The sequence below is a fragment of the Urocampus carinirostris genome, chromosome 8 (assembly GCF_059441175.1).
Source record: "Urocampus carinirostris isolate Australia breed hairy pipefish chromosome 8, RoL_Ucar_1.0, whole genome shotgun sequence".
Taxonomy (NCBI): Eukaryota; Metazoa; Chordata; class Actinopteri; order Syngnathiformes; family Syngnathidae; genus Urocampus; species Urocampus carinirostris.
In genome coordinates this window covers 20,520,185-20,543,202 of record NC_142356.1, presented here as the reverse complement: position 1 = coordinate 20,543,202, position 23,018 = coordinate 20,520,185, and the positions used below count along the sequence as shown (strand labels likewise).

Here is a 23,018-nt window from a genome sequence, read left to right as displayed (position 1 = left end):
TTTTGTTAGTATTTCTGCATTCAGATTTTTGCAGTATTTCTGTAGTATTTTATAGTATCACTGAACTCTTATTTTGTAGTATTTCTACAGTAGTATTTTTGTAGTATTTCCATAGTACATTTTTTGTTGTATATCTTTTGCATTTTGTAGTATTACTGTATCTGTATTTTCGTAGTTAATCTGTTGTAATATTTATGTAGCAGTATATCTCCATTATAGTGTAAGTTTACTGGTATTTTTTTAGTATTTCTGTAAAAGTATTTTAAGTATTTACATACTAGTATATTTGTATTATTCCTTTAGTATTTTTAGTATTACTGTGGTTGTATTTTTGTTGTATTTCTGTTGCAATATTTCTGTAATAGTATTTTTGTATCCTAGTATTACCGCAGTAGTATTTTTGTAGTATTTCTAAGGTATTTTTTATGTTGGGTCCCTGCTTTTAAGCCCTAAATCTAATGTTAGGTTTGTTGTAGTTTTGTAGTATTTTTGTAGTAATTTTGTGGTTACCAATAGCAGGGGAAGCCTCCTGATCTGATGATGCATCACTCGTATATTTACTATTATATATATGACATAATTATATTTTAGAATTGTTTTCGTCTGGTGGGCCGGATGAAGAAGCCTGACTAGCTGCATGTGGCCTGCTGGCCATAGTTTGCCTACGAATGATCCGGGTGCTCAGTGCTCCCAGACCTCTGGACCTTAAATCACCACGAGTGAAAACTATTGAGTATAACTTCAATCTTGTGCACTTTTTGAGTCATGCCTTTCTGGAAGCAGTTACCAATTGTTTTTCAACTTTTCCTGAAGAATTAAATGAATAAAATAACGACTTGCCACATAGCTTGCATCCAAGTGTTTGAAATCAGGTTGTTTTTGTTTTTTTGTTTTTTTTTCTGTAAGGAAAAACAGTATTTTTCTACGCTCATTGTAATCAAATTGAACAAATGACATGAGTCAAATGTAATGATTGCACAAAATTTTAATCCGTCATTTCGCTCACACGTTCTTTTCTTAATGCACACCTTTATTCACGTGCACTGAAAGAGCACAAACGATCAAAGTCATTTCACCTCAAGGTACAAAATTGGTTTAAGTTAGCAACCGGCAGGAACACAGTAGCTATAATGATCATTCACTCGTTTTCCTTAACCATTCGCACATTCACAGACCATGCACCTCTAAAGTATTTCCACATTCAAAAAAGATATACATATGGCCAAATGTCCTGAATTACTGGCATTTTGTTTATGATATAAATGAAATAGTAATTGCAACATAGTTTTTCACTGGTATGCAAATATTAATAAAATTATTTATGCTGCGCCGGGTGTATATCTGCCTTGGCCACCAGGAGGCAGTAAAAATGAAGAACACACTTCTCCATTTTTTTTCTTCACTACTGAGTAAATTGCTGTATTTGAATTTTTTCTAGTATTTTACAATGAATTCACGTCTGTGAGTATTGTTGTATCATTTACCGACATGTGTCGCTGTTCTTACTTAAATTTAATACTGCAAGACTCATGAAATAATCTGTTGATGCTAACGCTAGCGTGTAAATGGTGTTATCTATTATTGTTAGTAGAAGGTAGCAGAGGTCCAAAGTAAGTTTCTTTTATTTAATTTTATTTTAAATAGTCAAAGTGAAATTTTAAAAAGACATTTACACTTTAACTTTAACAGGGAGAAGAATTGAACTTCTGTAAACAACTCTTAAAAAATGTTGCCTACCTGGCTACCTGAAAAATTAAGTAATTAACGTATTCTTAGGAAGAGCAATGAATGAGTAAAAAAAGGGGCGGAGTGTCAACTCACTGTATTTCTAAATATGTTTTTACTGTCCTTGCATAGCTACAAAAAAAAGTCTTAAAGCATTTTATGATGATATGAAGTTTTTAGTGGCAACACACACAGGGCTCTGTTTGACCTGAATTTGAAATTTAAAAAAAAAAACGGATGTATGGATGGACATAAACTAGTCTGGCCTTATGTTAACCAGTTAACTCAATACAATTCTTACTCTGAGCATAAGAAAAACTACGAGCATTTGACAAACTCAACAGTTTGGGAATTGCGCCGCAAATGCAGTCAAGGCCAAATACTACATCATCCGTTACTAATATGCAATCAAGGCATCGGTCACTTGGAGACAAGCGCCTTCTTGGTAATACTCGCCCTTCTGTTACCTCCTCCTACTGCTGCAGCCACCACTCCTCCACTTTGCCACAAGTGTCCAGGAATGGTAAATGCATCCACGCTCATGCCCATGGTCTTTGAAGGGATGACGCTAAATTGCTTACGGTCTGAGCTGTATTTGTACATGGATTCCACTTGTGCCGAGCTTATTGTTTTGGGGCCAACACCGGTCAAGCGCACAAGCTCTGCGGAGTCAGGGTTAGCTGTGTAGACGCCTCGGAACTGGCAACTGCTGTCCCGGAAGAGGATCAGGAAGTGGTTGGCAGGACTTTTGTCCATCTCCTGTGAAGATCGGGTAGAAATGGTGTACAGTGAACCTCCTGCCTATTTGTTTCATGAACATCTAACCAGTACACGTTAACCATTGATAAAAAAACTCATTACTACATTCACATTTGTTATCAAATATATTTTTCCTATGAATGATTTGTAATACCATTAAATTATTTGGTTGTAGTACCTCTACAATCTTGTTCTTTTGAGACTCGTTTACTTTCCCGGCCAAGCAGCATCGAGAAAGAGCGTTGTGGATGATGAACTTATTGGACTTGAAGCTTGGTTCTTTGAAGAGCTTTGGACCTGATCAGGAAATTATAAAATCACTGGTTATTGGAAAATCTGTGTTTTTTTCTTGTAAAAGTTTGTCTCAAATTTTTTTTTGTACCTGTGTATTCTGGGGCTGGCGAGTTTCCATTCGAGCCAGTTTCCCAGTCTCCATTCTGCTTTGCAAGTCTACTCGGCGTCAAGCGTCCGGCCGGCGATTCAGGTCGGCTGTCAGGCGCAAATTATAGATACATACTGTAGTGTGAAATTGTGCACTTAACTGTACATGGTCATCATTGTTTTTCCAACAAACGGGTGTTGTGGACTTAATTGTCAAGTCAAGTCATTTTTATTTGTATAGCCCTTAATCACAGAGTCGCAAAGGGCTGCACAGGTTATTGCAAACCACAGACCATTATTACAGACTATTATTACAAAATCCCCTGGTCTGATCTAAAGCGAAGTTTAAACAGTTTAACCAACGAGTTGACCATTTAGATGTTAATAGTGTGCCAGGTGGCAATAAGGCTTGAGAAATAAAAGAACTTCTTAACTGATGAGCACCTTTGGACTTTGTTCTCGCCATCATTATTTCCAGGTGCATCTGAAGCTGCCAGGTTGAGTGATGAGTGAGATTTTTTCATCTTTGGAGCTGCAGAAATGAAAGCATTGGTCAAACAGTTTTTTGCAACTGTCTTATTAATTTGATCTTTACCAGTGATTTGCTTGGCGGGACTCAGAGACAACTGGGTTTCCTCTCTGGTGACGCTGCGAGGCCGTGCACGTGTCCGTGTCTTTCTAACGGGCGATCGTCCCTGTTTATTTGATTTCTGCTGCATCATCTTGTCCAGGTCGTCCATTAGGCGGAGCTGCTGACGGCGAGCATATTCGAATCTCGTGAAATCTCCTCGCCGGGCTGGGGTGCCCGGAGGTGTCAGAGAGGGGGATGCATTTCCAACATGTGGCATGTTTGAGGGAGAGGAAGTAGTCTTGTCAGATGATTCCATTCTGGAGAAAGAACGAAACAGACTTAGCTTTGGTTTGACTTGCTTGTTAAATGGTTCTTGCCTTTTGTCATGTTCTTGTTCTTGTCGCCTCCTCTTCAGCACCTCAGCTCTCCTTTGCTGCCTCTCCAAAAGAAGAGCTTTCCGCTGAGCCATCTCTTCCTCGTTGACTCCTTCTTCCTGCAAATAACGCAATAGAACCAACAATGCTAACTCCAAACGTTCAAAAGACACAAAAAGTTGAGACTTGAACAGTTACCTTGAAGAAGAATCCTATTCCTCCTTTGGCTTCAAGCTCACAACTTTCTCCAAGTGGTTCAGCTGCATCGACCCTTGCCTGGCCATCACTGGATTCAGTTTGTTGGTCCGAAGAGTTGCCGGCTTCTGTGGCAGAATCCAACTGTTCTGTGGCTAGGGAAGCGAAAACAGTGCTGGGCTCTACCGCACATTCAAGTTGGTCACTCATGGAGTCGGAAGAAAAGTCCTGCCCCACATCCGTTGGTTCATCACCACTGCACTCCGGCCCTCCAATGGAGGAGAGGGACATCTCAATCATACTGTGATGCTTTTCAGCATTTCTAGCTCTGCGTCTACCTTGTTCAGTAGAGTATGCAGCAGAGATTGATAAGGTCTCACTCTCTAAGGAGCATTCCGATGGAGGTCCAGAACTACTGCCACTAGTGAGCCTACAGGGAAGCGGTATTGTGGCTATGGCTACATCTGTATCGTCCTGCTCCAATTCCAAGCTAAACTGGGTTGGTGTCTCGCTGGATGCAGTATCTGAGGTGCTATCGTCGGGTTGCGGCAAAGGCTGAGAAACTTCCTGAGGAGTTTGAGGTCCTCCTATGCGGAAGGATGACATTGTCTGCACTTGACACTTGCTGGGTGACACTCTGCGCAGGTGGGGAAGAGTGTCCACAGTGTGAGTTGGGGTCAGTGTACGACTGAATGTAGGAAACTTGAGCTCTGACGGTCGCTGATTAGGTTGTGTTCTTGGTTGGTGTTTGGGACTGCGGGGGGCAGATGAGAGGTGGCTCTTAGTACGAGGGGCAGGACAGGAGGAGGAGACAATTGTTTTTGGTGAAGTAGCTGCAGAGAGTGTTTTGGTTCGTCGGGACGGAGACAACACAGATGACGTTTTGGGACTAGGTGGTATCATCCAGGCTTTGCTGGTACTCATGGTAGGTGTTCTTGGGGGCGTCTTTGTGGGTGTGGCAGGTGGTGTTTTTGCAGATGCCTTTTTATTACTTTTAGGTTTTGACTTTGGGGTTACTTTTTGGGAGTTTCTTGGCCTTTGGTTGCCCAGAAGCTGCTGCTGTTGTTCAGTTAATTTCTGCATGTCCTTTTGCAGTGACTGCAAGGCGTCACTCAGTTTATGAACAATTTCATTGTACTCCACAAGGATACCATCTCCTCCTTTGTCTTTGTCCAACACTTTTTCTTCCTTTTGTCCTTTCTTGCTGTCAATCGAGAATGTGACCTGCTTCTCCAGCTTTGGAGGGTTTGAGATGGTTGGCTTGGATTTCTCCTTTTCTGCCTCCCTTTCCAGCTTTTCCTTTTCTTCTTCTTTTTTCAGCTGCTCTTCCATGTGAGTAAGGCGCTCCTCCAAAGAAAGACTATCCTCTCCCTCACCTTCTCCTTGCTCTCGTTTCATTTTGAGTAGAGCTGTTTTTCCAAGCCTTTGTCGATGCTTGGCGAAAATGGCCTCAATTCGTCTTTTTTGTGCTTCGATGCTTTTGCGTTTTTCCTCAAGACGAGCTCCCAGCTCCCAGGCCTCTGAACCAGGTTCAGGACCTCTGGGGCCCAGGCAGTCCTTCTGGCTAGGAGTTCCTACTGGTGTGCAAGGAGTGTGGGGCGTTCCAGGGGTGGTTGGTGTTGGGGTAGTTGCAAAGTCTTCCCCAGAAGCAGCGGCTTGTCTTCTTCTGCTGTCACGTCGCTCAGCAAAGCTTGTCATTCGCGGAGAGTTGCTTGCACTGTATTGTTCCTGCTGATTCGTACTGGGTCGCATGTTCCCAGGGGCGTTTCTGGGGGTATCATCAGATGCTTCAGATGAGTCAACACTGCCGTCTCGAAGGACAGAATCATCGTCACGTGAAATTTCAGCTGCTCGCGATTGCCTTGCCTTCCTCTCACCTCCACTGCCATTATAACTTGCTTCTCCGCCCACAGGTCGATAAGAAACTCCTGAGCGACAAGGGGCAGAACTGCTGAGCTGAGGATTGTCCTCCAGTGGAGAGTGCAGGTAGAACCCAGCTGGGGCACCCTCTGGACATAACCTGGGTTCTGGTCTTGCTTTCAAAATGTGTTTCACACCTTTTTCAGCAGTCCTTCGTTTGTTTCCATCCTTAATACCAGGAGACACATGTAATGCCTCCTCAATCATGGGCAATTCTCCTAGAGGTGCCGGGTGCACGTAAGGGCCCCATGAAGAGCGGTGCGAATGTGCCGAAGCGCTGACCAGGTGGCTTATGTCATCCACGGGGCTGTATGGTAAGCGAGTCATCCCCGTCATTGAGTTGGTCGCGGGGATGCCGGCGCCCAGGCTGTCCGAGCTGACAGGGCGAAAGACAGAATCTATTGGGTTGCCCATGACAACATCAACATCACTGTCCAGCCCAAATGGGATGCTGAAAGTCACTGCAGACAGAGGACGACTGCAGGAGAGCGGATGATGGTGGTGGTGGGTGTTGGGTAGTGAAGATGGAAGTGCAGTGAGACCACAGGAGCCAAAGTAAGATAGCGCATTGAATACAGAAAACCACATGCATCGAGTATTATACCTGATTGGTTTCTTTGTCAAGCTCTTGTTTTCTGTAAGAACATAAAATCGAAAATTAGCTGGGTAATTTCAAATATGAACTTTCCCCTTTCGCAATTAGGTCACTATTTTTCATCAACATTCTGGAGTGTGTCTTAAGCTCTTTTACACCAAACTCATGCAAGCACACTTTTATGGACTTCGTGTGGATGACCTGAAAGAGGAAACGCAAACTTAAACCATCTAAGTGGCAGTCAGGTGGTTACAAAACTTAACAAAACTACAGAGGGTGCAAATAATGAGCTATGAAATGGCAAAGCAAGCCCATAGTCACTGTTCAAAGTGATTTAGAGTTTTGTCACAAAGCATTTGTGTGTCTTACCTGGTGATATTGGGGAAGAGACTGTCACAAAAGGTTGTTTCAAGGCAAACAAAGGAGATCCACTGGAAGGGAGGAACAAAAAAAAATAGATGAGAACATAGCTAATGGTATTATGGACTGAAACAGTGTTTTTTACCTGTTGCCGCTTACATTGACAGGACTTGTACAGAACACTAAACCTGAGACATCTGAAAGAAATGAAAACAAAGGAGGACTATTCTCCATCAAACAGGAGCAATTTTTTCAATGAATACCGCAAGGAGCCCAATATTCACCTGTGAGATCAATGGCTTGTATCGGTTTCACAAAGTCTGGCTTTTTGATCTCCAACCACTCCATCAACTCAGCTATGAAACTCATGATGTTCAGCTGATGGGGGTAAGAAACACAATTTGTTTCAAGTCTTTCATTGTGTTTAAAATGAATATGTTTAACAGTTTAAATTTCGGATAACATTTTTAAAATAGTCTAGATTATCAAACACATACATAATTGTGGAAGTCCTGCAGAGCAACCTTACTAGATTCTGACACACAAGTGGACTATTAACGATCAACAGAAATTTTGGTCAATTTTAGCTTTTTTAGAGATGATCTGGGAATATTTAGAATTTGTTGGCTGCACTCAAGAGAAAAAAGGATCAAACATTTTGCTCATGAATTTGTTTTTGGTATTTCCACTTTAAGGTTAAAAAATGTTATAATGTGAAGTAAAAGTGATGCAAATTTGAATGTAAGGTTTGAATTTGAACAACATTTTTTTTATGAACATAAAAGAAAAAAACTGTTTTACCCAGTGATCTAGGATCTCTGTAAAGCGGGAGGATGCTATACACCGATAAAAACTGCGACCAGATGCTAAAATGTGCTCTATCTGAGTCCGATCAGGAAGCTTCTCCTGCTATTGGTAACTGTGGAAATCAGTACCTTCCGTTTGAAGTGGGGGAGCAAACCCTGTCCTCCCACAAAAAAAAAGATCAGCATGGAGGGGGATGGGTGCCACAAGGCTGTACATGCCCAAGACACACCACACCCAGTGGTGTCCCGAAAACCTAGATGGTTAAGGGAACTGTGATCCGTGAATTTTCTTTTTGAATCCAGACTCTTATGCAAAAGGTTTAAAGAGGAAGTAATATTTTGCAAGGTTTGTCGTGATATTTGGGCTGTTATCAAGTGGATCACTAACCATTACTGGGCCCGGAGACCTGTGTTTGAGGACCACCACTAATCTCTATTTTTCCATTTTGAGGATAACCCCACCCCCATTATTAGCAGCAGGACAAATTTTGTGTTTCTCTTGTCCTTTACTTAGACATGGTACCTATCCTCATATAAATGAAGAACAATGTCAAGTGCAATAAAGGGAGGTTGGAGCTTACATGCAGAAGTGGCGGAGCATAAAGCAGATCTTCCAAGGAAAGAAGGCAACAGCTCTGCAAGGTGCTTTTACAAAACTCCTTAATCATCTGCAGGTTGTAAAGACTGTCAGCCACTGACATGGTGTCCTTCAGACATACATCTGGCGGAAAAAATATGTACAGTACTGCTTGATTAATAATGTGCCAGGAGGTCAATATCAATATTTAATGACGCATGTGTGTGTTTACCCTCAAGAGGCAGCAGTCCGGGGCAGTAGAAGTGCAGCACAGCAGCGATAGCGCAACCATTAGAGAGATCTTTAACGGCGGTGACCAGGGGGAAGGTGGGAGTCAGCTTGGACTGCACTTTGTCTTTCCTGTAGCGGATCTAATGGACGAGCAGAAAGAAGAAAGTGTTTCTCAAGGTGGGCTGCATGCTGAAGGGGGAAGCTCTTAATTAAATGAGGTGTGCTACCTCCTTGTGTGATTGTAAAATCATAAAAAAAAAAAATCAAGCTGTGGAGCTACTTAAAATAAAGACAAAGCACGCTAAGGGCCACCTCATTAGGCACACTTACACAACATCAAGATAAAGAAGGGCCACTATAGGGTGGCCCATGTATCTATTTGAAATATTGTTATTTATGTTTATCCTTTCGTTATTGTGAAAAATCCTTTCCATGATCAATGTCTGATTATATGTCTAATGCAATTAAATTAAAAAATAAAATGAATGTATATTCATGATTTAAGTTATGGTACAGTAATTGGGTTTGAAATCAATTTAAAATGAAACATAGTGTATTTAGTTTTAAATGGAAAAAAAGTGTAAATGTTGTATTTCTGAGACTGCTTCAAATATGATTGATGCACCATACCTCTGTTTTTTTAGACCTGAAATTACTAAACAATATAATAGTCCTTTGATTTGCATGCCCAGAATGGAAACCAGCAACTTAAAATTCAGTCCATATTAGGGCTGCACAATTTTGTGAAAAAACCTAGTTGCGATTTTTCAGACCAGTATTGCAATTTTGATTTTATCTCAAAAGAAAAGTGCATTTTCTGTGCTATTATTCTTTGTGAATACTTAACCTTTGAATACATCACCTACCCATACATACGCTCTTCCATGAGTGGGGTTCAAATAGTAGTGGGGGAAAAATAAAAATACTAATGGCATTATGTCATGAAGATGTTTTATAAGGAATATGTGGAATATGACATTATTACATTTATTTTTAAAGATTTTGAAGAATAACAACCCATAGTGTAATTTTTTATCCCACTTAGGCATGCAATGTCATGATTACTGATGTGACTCAGCTGTGTCCGCTCATTTGGCGCCAACCGCCGCAGGTTCTGATTGGCTCTCTGTCACTATTTGAACCCTGTCCTGTCAATCCCCTGTTGTCAGTCCATCTGCGAACCTCAGTGTATAGTAGGCAAGCCTTTCTCGACCCTGACTCCCACCTGTCTCTGACTTTGACCCGTCTTGATCCTGACCACGTCTGCTATCCTGTCCCGACTTACAACCCGTTTTTGATCCCGACTACGTCTGCCCTCCCGTCCCGGCTTACGGCCTGTTTCTGACCCCGACCACGTTTTTGCTCTCCTGTCCCGGCTTCCAACCCGCTTTTTCTGTCCCTGACACCGCCATCGCTCGCTACGGAAGATCCACTTCCGTGTTCGGATCACAATCCGAGTACGAAAGAGACTTACTTCCCGCGCCTAGTGAACACCGGATCGTGGGCGCAGCCCTTCCTCTTTCCTTTAAAAAAACTTGTGAGAAACGTAACGCAATTGGGTCCTGTTTCCGTTCTGGTCCTGACATCCAAGGGTTAATACTAGTGTCAGGGCCGTCAGACTGTTGAGAAGCAAAGACGTGTCTGTATGATGTCACCAGTCACTGGTCCTTTTGCAGTCTCCAAAAGACCACTTTTGGAAACGCCTAAACCTAACCTTAAAAAAATGTGCAAAATACTAATATATAGTTTTTCAGATTGTGATCAACCCTGATCTGGGACCGGGTAAGGCTTAGTGCTATTGTCCCAATTGTTTTCCAGCTAAGATGCCCATGCTACACTGCAGGCAAACCTTCAATTTCTGTGTGTTTCAACTCAGATTATTCAATGTTAGTAGCACTTCCAGTGATTATTTTAGTTGGGGATACAACTTCAGAGTGTTACCTTTTAAAAAAGACCATAACTGTCCAGATTATCTAAACTTTTAACAACAGCATTCAATTTACTTGTACTTTGGGTAGGTCTTAGATTGGGGTTTTCAGTAAACTTTACCAGGTTGTTACTTGGGTTTACTTTCAAGTCAACTGCGCCCTCTTCTGGGGAGCTTTGTTAGTGTTGCTGTCTATAGATCCTTGAAAAAATGCAGTGTCTTGCAATTACACGATTGCTCTACATCGCAATATCGATTCGATTTTGGTTAACCGTGCAGCCCTATACACTTAAAGGAATCGATATAAATTTTGAATGAAACAAAATGTAATTTTAATGGTATGTACAATTTCAAAAATAACAAAATCTTGAACAATTTTGGAATCATTTATCTGTCAATTACAATCTTTGGCATTGAAATAGAATCACTCTTGTGGGGTGGTGCTGCGTAGTCACTTAGCTGTTATCATTGTCGATAGTTTTTGTGGGAAATGTAGTTTTTGGTCAAAGCACTCTTGGCTAATTTAAATTTAGACACACAGACGTTTGAAATTCTTGCAGGCCATATAAAATGATGTAGTATGCCACATGTGGCTCTTGGGCCATGATTTTTGCACATTTTTCCCCAAAATTGGGTTTTGAAATATATATTTACATTCAAAATACATTTGAAGTGTAATGCCTTAGCTGGATAGCAATATTAAGGATAGCGTTCCCAACCAAACTTTGAATATGCATGTGTGCCTCATGTGGTGGACCAAATAGTGTGCTTCACTGAATCCAAAAGAAGCATACGCCAAACAATGGTGCGGTCTTAAGCTGCCAAAAACAAAACGAGCACGACAATCATTAGCAAACACAAAGAAGCTGAAATAAGCAAAAGTTGTTTTTGGTGAGGATTTGTGTCCTGCATGCGGCAGAAGCCCACACACTAACCAACGACTGACATCAGACTCATTGCAGCAGCCTGCTTGCAGAAGCTCAAAATTACAGTAAATGGGGGTGGAAGTTGACGGGTGGGCAGGGTGCATCGCTAGGAGGAGGGGGACGTGGAGAAGAACAAGCTTTTATACGTTACCACTGGAGGTTTGTTCCCCGACTCCTTCAAACAAAAAGCGATAGCATGCTGGAGGGGGCGTGGCAGAGAGAGGGACACAAGCGTAAAAATGACAAAGGGGCCCCTTGGAAAAAAAATCATTTTGCTGAGACGCACAGGGAACTGGGGGAAGGGGAGGAAGGGGAAAGGGTTTAAATGAAGTGGGAAGGGTTAGGCACGAATAGAATGGAAGTGTCTTGAACTCCCTCCTCCCAACATCCCTTTTCCATCACACTGTTGACTGACCCTTATAACACTTGTTATTTGGGTGCTTGGTTAGTTAAGAGTGATTGGAGAAAGGAAAACTCTCAGGTTTGCTTCTGCTAGTAAAAGAAGCTTTATCAAAGTGAAGAAACTACGATCTCGATAAGAAAAAGTAATTCAGAATTAGTTTAACTTATACAGGCGGACACCTTAAACGGGAGATGAAAATTCTTCAGTAGTTAGTAGGCCAGTCAGTCAGTCACTCAAACAGTTAATTCATTAGATAATTAGTTCACTCTTAGTCTGTTTTTTCTTCAATCTGTTGTTTTTACTCAGTGAGTGAGTTCATTTACTGTTAGTCGGGTCATTCTTTACCTGTTAGTTAGTTATAGTTTATCAGTTGCAGGTATCTCGAGCTAAATCAACAGTAAACCGTAAGCTCATTGGTGGAGTGAGTCAGTCATTCAGTAAGTCAATCAGTTTGTTCATTAGTTAATGAGTTCACTCTTAGTGTGTTTTTTCTTATAAGGCTGCTTTTTACTCAGTTAGTTAGTGAGTTCATTCACTGTTAGTCGGGCCATTCTTTACCTGTTAGTTAGTTATAGTTCATCAGTTGCAGGGATCTCGAGCTATATCAACAGTAAACCATTAGCTCATTGGTGGAGTGAGTCAGTCAGTTAGGCAGTAAGTCAATCAGTTAGTTCATTAGTTAATTAATTCACTCATAGTCTGTCTTTTCTTATAAGGATGTTTTTACTCGGTTAGTTTGTGAGTTCATTCACTGTTAGTTGGGTCATCATTTACCTGTTAGTTAGTTAGTTAGTTAGTTAGTTAGTTAGTTAGTTATAGTTTATCAGTAGCAGGTATTACAGCTAAATCAACAGTAAACAGTTAGCTCATTGGTGGAGTGAGTGAGTCAGTCAGTCAACTTCAATCAATCAAATTTGCAAGCAACTTTAATCAGTTAATAAAATGTGCACTCACAACAAACAGTATCCCACAATATTATTACTTTGATTAAAAAAATATATATTTCTATAAATAAAATTTGTAGGTACTAGGCAGCTTTCAATAATTTCTCAGTCAGTCAAACTTATAGGTAACTTACATCAGTCAATCTCCAGCTTTTTCCCATCAACCTTATTTTTCCTTGTTTTGTCAATTGTTTATCAATTGATTGTAACCTTGTATCTGATGGTCAGTGGGGAAAAAAAATCTATCAATCCGTTTTTAAATTCTGTTCTTCGCTTGCTTAAATTCCCAAAAGAATCATTATTTGTTAATTTGTTAGTTGGTTAGTTGGCATTACATGTGACTTTCATCAGTTAGGAAAATTTGCTGGTACCTTTCACTAATTACACAGTTTCACAAACAGCTAATTAGTTATTTAGTTATAGCTTCCATCAGTTTTTCAAATCTGCAGGCAGTTTGTGTCAGATACACAGCAGTTGATTGGTTGAGTGAGTCAGTAAGAAAGTCTATCAGATATACATGTAGGTTAAATCAGTTAATAACATTTGCAGGTAGTTTTTGTGTACCCCATGCTATATTATGAGTGAGTTTGTTGAATTTACTGATCTTTTTCATCAATAAAATCTGTAAGTAGCTTCCAATAAATTAACAGCCCATGGTCATTCAGACAGTCGAGTTTACAAATAACTTACATCAGTTGAACTAATGTGCACTTAGCTTAAATTGACAGCGAACAATAATTTGCTTGGTTGGTTGGTTAGTAAATATAACATGTGACTTTAATCACTTAGCAATAATGTTGTTAGCATTCATTTAACAACAAGCAGTCCGTTAGTTAGGTAGTTAGTTGTGTTTACGCACAACTTTCATAAGCAATCAAATTCACTGGTACTCTAAATTAAAAGCAAACAGTTAGTTAAGTAGCCAAGTTACACAAATTAGTTATGTAGAAGTTACTCCTGGTTAGTTGTTCTCAACATGCAATTATGGCTTGAGAGAGAGTACAAACATAAAGAGGCAGCAAGGGACAAATGAAGACACTCTTGTTGGTCTGCTGACATGAATGGCATCTGATAACAGTTCACACACATACTGTATATATACACACACATATATCTAAATATCATAAAATGGCATTTCCAGCAGGCACAGTGATGTCAGCCCTGGCGAGTGCACGCACACACACACAAACGTCACGAGATGAGTGAGATAACGTGCACTTACTGGGACCAGCTTCCAGTACCAGCGGGTGGGCGGGCCCTGCTGGATAGCACAGCGCCAAAACACACATCAGCCCGAGGAGAGGGGGTGCAGGACAGAGAAGCGCAGTGACAATGATGATGTTAGCAGCTGCACCGGCAAACTTCCAAGACGGAGGATGCAAATACGTGTGTGTGTGTGTGTGTGCATGATGCAGTGTAGCTTACCGTTTCCAGGGGGGGTTGCGAATCTGTGTTTTGCTGCGTCGGCTTGGGGGTCTCTTCCTCCTCTGTGCTTTCTCTCAGCTTCTGGTTCAACTGTCAAAACAGTGCATGTACATGAGATGTTGTATGAGAAAAAAATGGAAATTTGCAGGTTGGTAGAAGTCCTTCAAGGGTTTGTTGTACTTTCTAATCAAGTCTAAGAAGGACTCACTGTGTTGACCCAGAAGATAAGCGCATTCTCCCAGGGCGCCCCGACGCCCATGTGCTCAGCCTCGGGCGCCATTTTGACCCGATCCACAATCTCCCTGGAGGCTAGCGACATCAGCGAGTCTATCAGGGCCAGGTGGGCTTTCTGCATGCAATAACAAGTAATAATGTTGTTTCTGTGTTATTATTATGTTATTACCAGTTGTAATGGCTAAAATTGATGGCGAAATGGGCTCCGAAAACCTCTAAAAGGCCAGTTAGAAATCAAAATTCCTAGAAAATTACAATAACCCATCACTTGGGAGCTGTTTTCAGAACCAGTCTGCGGGATACTCATGTGTTCTTAAAGGGACTGTGTATTATTTTGCGTCTCTAAGTGGTAAAAGAAAAAAGGCAAACAATTGATTTGGATAATAAGTAAAAAAATCATTATTTATTATCTAACCAATCATTTTTCAAAATTCTCTTTTTCCAGAAATCTTCATTTATTTTACATCACATGAGTTTCACCTAAAGAGAGCCGACATAATCGTCCGCCATCTTGCGGGTACCCAAAAACCTAAAAAAGGCTAGACAAAAAACCCGAATTAAAATGGTACGTGTTGCCCTTATGGCAAATTAATCTCTTTAATAAATAATTTACTAGATAGATAGATAGATAGATAGATACTTTGTTCATCCCCGAAGGGAAATTCACATTTCCAGCAGCATCCCTGAGCTGAGAACAATCGAGAACAATCGAAAATAACACGGGAGCTGCTGGAGTGGCTGCCATTCGTGACGGCGCCGGAAGAAAAGATTCAATTTGAATCATGTACAAACAAACAAACAAACAAAATATTCATGTTTCAATAAGTGGAGTGTTAATAAAATGGGGGGAAAATAATTTCTGATACTGATATAACCAGGTAAAACTAATTTTAAGTTACCTGTCCAAATGAATGTTGTGCCATCTCACCTTTCCCACTCTCTCTCCTCTCACCTTTCCCACTCTCTCTCCTGCAGTTGACTTGCTGCTGCTCGCTCCTGAAACTAATACTTACCTCGTCCATATTTCAAAGGCATGTCCTCATCAGGCAACATAACCTCTTAGAGTATCTTGACCTACACAAACTTATCCATGATCCCTGGTATGCAATAAATGGGCCCAACCTCAGAGTAGGAGAAACATGCCCAGACCATGACACTTGGACCACCATGTTTCACTGTGATTAATGTGTACTGAGGTTTGAATTCAGAGTTTGGAGGTTGTCTCACACACGGTTTGTGGCCCCTGGACTAAAACAGGACAATTTTACTTTCATCAGTCCACAAAATGTTCCTCCATTTTTCTTTAGGCCAGTTGATGCGTTCTTTGGCAAATTTTAAACTATTCTGCACATGTATTTTTTTGACAGAAGTACTTTGCGTGGGATTCTTGAAAATACATTTTCTTTACACATACGTCCTCTAACTGGCACTATGTTTAAAATATAGAACATGGCTAAAAATGAATGTACGTTTGTTAAAAAGTGTTCTACATAAATATTTAATGTTTATTTAAACTTAAGTTAAAAATAAAATAATACTATTTCGCCTCTGGTTCTGCAAGCTTGAAGTAAACAAAGACTTACACAATAGCTGACATGACAGTTGCATGTCCAATCCATCTCCATCCATGTTGAGGGATTAAAAAGGCAATACATTTCTAGAAGTGTTCATTTAGTGTCTCAAAAAATACATTTTGTTTTACTTCAGACGGATGTAAAGCATATGCCATTTATTTTCACAAACATTTTGGCACACAATCTTAATGTGCTGTATTGTATTGTTGCTGTTTTTACCATCCGGAGAAGGTATTACAGCTTCAATAATACGTCTCCTACGGTCACAGTCCTTCTTTGGTGGTTAAGCTAAGTGTCATATCCATGACACTACAGTGCTCTTTGGTCACTTTGAGTCTCCATTGTTTGAATTCTTCCTTGTGCTTTGTAGTACTTGTTTTCAGTTGTGCTACAAAATACAGTAACATCTAGTAGTCAAATATTATACACTGTCCTTTTGAGGGGCTACCTATTGCCTGCAGGTTCCACGTTGGTGACCCTTGATTTAGAGAATTTATTACAATCCGACTCAGGTTCCTATGAGTTTTTGTCAATCTGTAGCGTTATTGCTGCAGAGCAAGTCCTTCCTATACCTCAAATGGGATTTAAACAAATGGTTGTGCAGCTCTATGAGTTCATTAAAAAGGCCCCAATAGAAGTTAGTCTATGCGGAGGATAAATAGCACCCAAATTTAAAGGAAAATGATTAGTTGTTTCAATATTTTCAATAAGTCCTACCATGTTGACGGGGTTGTATCTGAGGTCGTCTTCCGTGACATCCACATCCTGGACCTGAGGGGCCAAACCTTTCTTGGTGAGGAAGTTCAGCAGGGCACCATTGTCGGACGGCGATCCCTGCGAGGTGGGAGCCTGGAGCAGCGAGGCCTGAGCCCGGCAGTAGATATCCGGGGAGAGTAGCAGCTTGGAGACGGCCGGCTTGAGGTGCTTTTGCTCATACTGGTCCTTGTAGAGTGGCTCTCGAAACTCCACCGGGACATTGTCTGTGGACAAAAGCGTTTCGGTGTTTCAGGGGAGTTGATGCCGATTTCCAGTTTTGCTTTAATTACTTCGGCACATGGGACTCCAAGACAAGGGCGTAGTTTTTGATCTTGCCATCGGTGAGGACATAGCACATTTCTTAAGTATTACATAATAATGGTTGGGACAAGGCAATGATTGTTCGACGGTGCACTTTCCCCAGGATAAAAAAATTATGAAGAAAAAACATAAACAACACAACTATGTACTCAACGGTTATACTGTCAGTAAACACAGGGGTGCTGTTGGGGTGCGATGTTTACTATATGTCATGAACAGAACGGAATTAGGACCCTGATGCGTAATGTTAATACAAGTTTATTGAGATGTAGAGGAAAGGCAGCGCCCGCGATCCGGTGCTCGCTGGACGCGGGAAGCAAGCTGCTCACAGAATTGGAACGCATTCCGAATGCGGAAGTGGATCTTACGGAGCGGGAGATCGTAGTGTAGTAGAGGGAAAAACAGGTCGATAGCCGGGACAGGAGAGCAGAACGTGGTCGGGGTCAAAAAACGAGTTGTTACCTGGAACGGGAGATCCAAACATGGTCGGGGTCAATAGACGGGTCGTAGCTGGAGACAAACGGGGAAATCACTAACGGATGGGTGGAAAACAGGTAAAAAAGCGGGACCGACGGGAGTCAGAGTAAAAAAAATGCTTGCCTTGTATAAACAGAGGTTTGCTGACGGACTGACAACAGGCGAGTGAAAGGACTGAGCTTAAGTAGGATGGGGAACCAATCAGGAAGCCAGCAGCGGCTGGCGCCAAACGAGCGAGTACAGGTGAAATTAATCAGTCATCATGACAGTGTAATTCAGATCTCAAGTGCACAATAACCTGGTAATATGCAAAAATGGCCAATTTACTAAATTTTCCTATTCCATCATTGTGAATTTAAATCAAATACATTGTTAGTCCATTATCAAAACCACGCCTCAACGTCCCGACTATTTTATGACGGAAAATCTTGGAAGGGAATCTCCAGACTTCTGACAGACTGGCTAACATAGCATTGGAAAATCAAATTAAAAATGAATAAAAGAGTACGTAGTAGTAAGATATAAAGAATAATACAGCAACAACATTTCCTTTTCTGTCAGGATCAGAAGGGAAACAGGACCCACTCGTGTAACGTTTACCACAAGTTTTATTGAAGGAACGAGGAAGGGGTGCGGCCACGATCCGGTGTTCGCTCCCGTACTCGGCTTGTGATCCGAACACGGAAGTGGCTCTTCCATAGTGAGCGATGGCGGTGTCAGGGGCGGAAAACTGGTCGGTAGCCGGGACTGGGAGAGCAAGACGTGGTCGGGGTCGGAAACGAGTCGTAAGCCGGGACGGGAGAGCAGACGTGATCGGGATAAAAAACGGATCGTAATTTAGGACGAGAGAGCAGACGTGGTCGAGATCAAAACAGGTCGTAGCGGGAGACAAACAGGAGCAAAAAGGGGACAGGCGGGAGTCAGGGTTGGAAAAGGCTTGCCTAGTATACGCTGAGGTTCGCAGACGGACTGACAACAAGGGATTGACAGGACTGGGTTTAACCAGGCACAGCGAGCCAATCAGAGCCCGCAGCGGTTGGCGCCAAATGAGCGGGAACAGGTGATTCACATCGGTAATCATGACACTTGTTCCAAATTGTTCAAATATATTTAAATTTGACTGAATTTTTTTCTCCAATGTTTGCTGCTCCACACTGCAAAAATACATTTGCAAATAAGAAAAAAATAAATTAGTGTACAATAAAAAAGAGTAAAATGAGACCAATAATCCTTAAAATCCTTCAAGTAATTTTAAAGAATAAACAAAAACATGAAGACACCCCCCTCCTCAAAGAATGAGATGCTGCATCACAAGGCAGTAAACAATAAAATGAGCATTTATAATGATTCTAAAACATTTGTACATAGTAAATTGCCAATACTCCTATCGATTTTGGTGATGAATGAAAACCTCCTACACATTTTTTGTTAATATTATTTGCCTTTTGTTGATAAAAGCGGCATCCCTCAGTAACCGACTTGTGTCACTACTGTTACAGAATAAGAACGTTTTTATGACTGTTTATAAGATACTAAATCAATTGATTCTACTTGAAACCGAATCATAATGACTGGTACCTCTAAAATCGACCCACAAGCATTTAGTTGACCGATCCCTGTTGCTCGGCTATATTGAACGACAGGACCCCAAATGACAGCATGTACTGAGGGTAAAATCAAATTCATAGCTGATGACAAGAAAGACAATGTTCCCTCCATCCACGTTTTGTGAAGCCCTGCGACACGATCATGTTCTTTTCTGCGTGACCGGCTTCGCCGAGTTGGCAGGACCAAAGTGAGTGTCGTCTCACGCGATTCCAAGACGAGGCGTTGAAACAATGACCCACATTCTACTGTCGCCATCTCTGAAGGATGATGAGGCTGTTTCGGGATGACTGGAGGGAGGGTCTCACAATCCTCCCTCCCTGTCTGCTTAGAAGGATTCATGACTTTGTCGATGCTCTTCTTATTTCCTTATGAGTCCTACAAGCTCGATTCAAGATTCAAAGTGTTTATTGTCATATGCACCGGAAAGAACCAGGTTTCCCTGCACAATTACTTTGCTGTCCACACAGTTGCCAGCGTGAAATAGAAATGATCATCGGCTCAATCGCAGCAGATGCTTTAGACTTGAATCTCCTTACAGAAAACAGGAACCCCGTCCCCATGGTAACGACGGAGACAGAAAGTAGTCATTTGTCACCCCGGCATCGACAGAGGCAAAAAGGCTGTAGAGTGGTGGGCCGCTAACCTGGTTAGCATAATGCTGAGCTCATCTTGTTGAAGTGCAACTGAGTCAAAGCTGAGAGGCGTGTTAGCCAATGCTAACACAAAATATATTCAAAGGAAGTAAGGGTGACCAATAACATATTTTTCAATGATTTTTTTACAGTTTACAGTAAATGCCACTTATCCTAACAAACTATACTAGCTTGGTATCTCACAATATCCATCAACAATAACACCCGAAGATGTAAATTAGAAAATAAAATTTGCATGCACGCATAAAAACAATGGTATTAGACTGGGTATGTGTAAGTGCAAAACCCAATTATAAACTATTTCCAGTATTCCGATTATGTAAATGCTTAGATAGATTCAAACAAGGTCCTAGTCTTACTGCGAGTACAGTAGAGCCTCGGTTTTCGAACGCCTCTCAGTTCGGACGAATCGGTGTTCGACCAAAAATTTCGAGAAATTCTTGCTTCGCTGTTTGGTCAAAAAATCGGAGTTAGAACGCCGGTACGCTAGGGTGCGATGCTGAGCGGCGTACGGGTATTTTAGCCCCTAATTATGCCTCCGAAGAAGGTCGGTGAAAGCAGAACAGGTGAAAAAAAAACAAGTTGTTCGTACAACTATTGCCTTTAAGAAAGACATAATAGCTAAATATGAAAGAGGTGTACGAATTTCCGACCTTGCTAGTGAATACAGCATGGCTAAATCTACTATCAGTTCGATAGTAAAGAATAATGAGGCTGTGAAATCGAGTGATGCGGCTAAGGAAGTTAGCGCTATAAGCAAGCAACTGCCGCAAGTTTTGGAAGAGGTTGAAAAACTTTTGATGATTTTTCTCTCCCCACTGTCCACCACAAAGGTAAGAAATCCTATTCATAATCCTTTTTTTTATTTTACACGTTTATGTTAGCGTAATCTTTCGTACGGAAGATTACGCGAACGTACGATTAGCCTGCTTTAGCTTCATGTTTACGTTCATGGTAAACATTCAGGGTGTTGGAACGGATTAAAACGATTTTACATTAATTTTAATGGAAAAAACGATTTCGGTGATCGAACAAATCGGTTTTCGAACAGGGTTCTGGAACGGATTATGGTCGAGAACCGAGGTTCCACTGTAGTCCAATTGCTTGCACACGCTGTTTCCCTCATCTGGGATTTTGCATGTTCTCCCTGTGCCTGTAACCTTACAGATGATAAAATATCACCGAGTATTGTTGGAAAGAATGCCTCTATGTGTCACTCCTCTCTTATCCATCAAACATTGGTCCAATATCTATTAGCATTAAATAAAACAAACTAAGTAATGTTCTATTTTGTTGTACGGTTCAACTGAGAGCAGCAAACATTTGTAATTGAAAGATTGTTTTTTACAGTTTTCCTGTATTTTGTACTTGTTTTGATCATTTGAAATTTTATAGGCTGTACAATAATTTTTGTACAGGAAAAAAGAAACTACATTTTTCGTTAAACCGATCTAGTTTTGCCTATTTCGGCTCTAATCTGCTACGTAATACATAATATTGAGGAAGGAACCAAGAAAGATGCTTAAAGAATTGTTTGTGTTGTTTATTTGGTAAATAAAATAAACATGTCAACACAAATTATCTTTGTTTATAGTCAACAGTCTGTCTGTCTGTGGGAAAATAGGTGCAGCATCGTGTTTGTAAGGTTTATGATTGTTTAATAAGGGTTATTGCAATTAGATGGGGGAGAATTGGATGAGTTGACAGGTAAGGGTATAACTACATTAGTCATACACTAGCTGAACGTTTCTCAACCCAAAAGTGAGTCATGGACCCATTTTCAGTGAGACACAGGCCCAATATGAGATTTCCTACACTGTAATCTGTCATTGAACGCATCAAGCGTACCATTTCAACACGAAGGAGCAGTTGTGTTTTACATAGATAGATAGATAGATAGATACTTTATTCATCCCCGAAGGGAAATTCACTTTTCCAGCAGCATCCCTAAGCTGAGAACAATCGAAAATAACTGAGAACAATCGAAAATAACACGGGAGCTGCTGGAGTGGCTGCCATTCGTGACGGCGCCGGAGAAACGATTCAATTTGAATCATGTACAAACAAACAAACAATCCCAATATGGCCGTTAGCCTCTGAACTATTGTTGACACCACTCTAAAACCAATTGCAGGTTTTGTTTTTACGGTCCACAGCAGATATTGTGACTCTGCAGGATATAATTATAACAATATTTTGGGTATGTGGTCCATTGATACAATGGAGCTAGATGTGCGCCAATTAATTTCACTGAAGTGGTCAGGGGTGCTGCGATTAGCTGGCAACCAGTTCAGGGTGTCCCCTGCCCACTGCCCGGAGATGGCTGCGATGGGCTCCAGCACCCCCGCGACCCTACTGAGGATAAGCGGTGCAGCTAATGAGATGAGATGAGATGGTCAGGGGTGTCCTAACTACCACTAACCATTTTCAGCAGCAACTTCTAAAAATGTGCTTCATTTACTAGGTACTGATTTGAGTCTTCATTTTCTTTTTGGAAGATATATTTCATAGTGCAATTAAAGAGTCCAATCCAAGTGATTAGTCAGAACTTGCAGGGACACCGTGACCGTGAATGACGTCACCTACCTCAGCACCATAAAGACCAATAAAGTGATGAATCGCGTCTGCAACGCTGCAACGTTTTTTGGGGGGGTGAGGAGGAAGAAGGGACGGGGGGCGTTGCTTTTGTTCCCAACAACAATAAGGTAACGTCAAGTCCCACTGACACAAATATTCAGCAAGGTGCTGACCCACTTCCACGCCGCATTTGCACGTCTTCTCGCCTTTTGTTGCACTGATCTGCATTATCCACGCAATTCACGCGTGACCACAGCACCTCCCATATAAATTAAATGATGATTTAGCGCGTGGATTGCTGCAGCATCAATAATGGGTTATAGAACGGGACAGTGCGCAGTCATGTTCATCAGACACGGAAAAAAGCCGGTCGGGTTATCCTCGAAACCGGAACGCCCCACCCAAGCACGCGCATGTAGTGATGGAGATCCCCCAGCCTCCTTTCCTCCTGCCCCCTAGCGTGGGCGCCCTCACCTGCACAACCGTAAGCCTTGCACAGCAGCCAACGCACACTTGCGCGGATCTTGGCCCGGCCAAAGTCGCAGCGGTCCAAAGGGAGAATCTCCGGAACCGTGAAGGGCTTTTGAGGCGACGTAGTCGTGGCCTCGCCCGGTCCCGAGTCCACCATGGCCGCGCTGAGGCGCACGAAGGACCGGCAAGGCCAGGATGCAGGGATGGAGGATGAGGGAGGATGGAGGA

General features: G+C 41.6%; 1 protein-coding gene across 9 annotated transcripts; it reads right to left on the bottom strand.

Annotated features, from left to right (window-relative positions):
• Nucleotides 1–967: 967 nt before the first annotated feature.
• Nucleotides 968–23,018, bottom strand: LOC148361194 (calmodulin-regulated spectrin-associated protein 3-like). Of its 9 annotated transcripts, XM_088341927.1 has the most exons (20): nt 22,794–23,018; nt 16,645–16,907; nt 14,328–14,468; nt 14,120–14,209; nt 13,917–13,955; nt 11,499–11,546; nt 8,496–8,634; nt 8,268–8,407; nt 7,165–7,258; nt 7,026–7,077; nt 6,890–6,951; nt 6,530–6,560; nt 6,063–6,403; nt 4,009–5,933; nt 3,814–3,929; nt 3,461–3,753; nt 3,310–3,397; nt 2,867–2,973; nt 2,663–2,781; nt 968–2,484 (listed from the first exon to the last, which is right to left on the bottom strand). In XM_088341927.1, the coding sequence occupies exons 1-20, from the start codon at nt 22,945–22,947 to the stop codon at nt 2,146–2,148; spliced, it is 4,581 nt and encodes a 1,526-aa protein (XP_088198053.1). In that variant the 5' UTR covers nt 22,948–23,018; the 3' UTR covers nt 968–2,145. The 9 variants fall into 9 exon arrangements, with proteins under 9 accessions (XP_088198053.1, XP_088198046.1, XP_088198052.1 ...); XM_088341920.1 differs by having other exon boundaries at nt 4,009–6,403; XM_088341926.1 differs by having other exon boundaries at nt 4,009–6,301.

Excerpts from the sequence above, each read along its gene's own strand:
- LOC148361194 (XM_088341919.1), bottom strand. The coding sequence starts at position 22,947 with ATGGTGGACTCGGGACCGGGCGAGGCCACGACTACGTCGCCTCAAAAG. Across the intron at positions 14,210-14,327 it reads TTATCTTCTGGGTCAACACA|TTGAACCAGAAGCTGAGAGA; the intron begins GTGAGTCCTTCT and ends CTGTTTTGACAG. Across the intron at positions 11,547-13,916 it reads GGTACTGGAAGCTGGTCCCA|CATGCTATCGCTTTTTGTTT; the intron begins GTAAGTGCACGT and ends CGCCCCCTCCAG.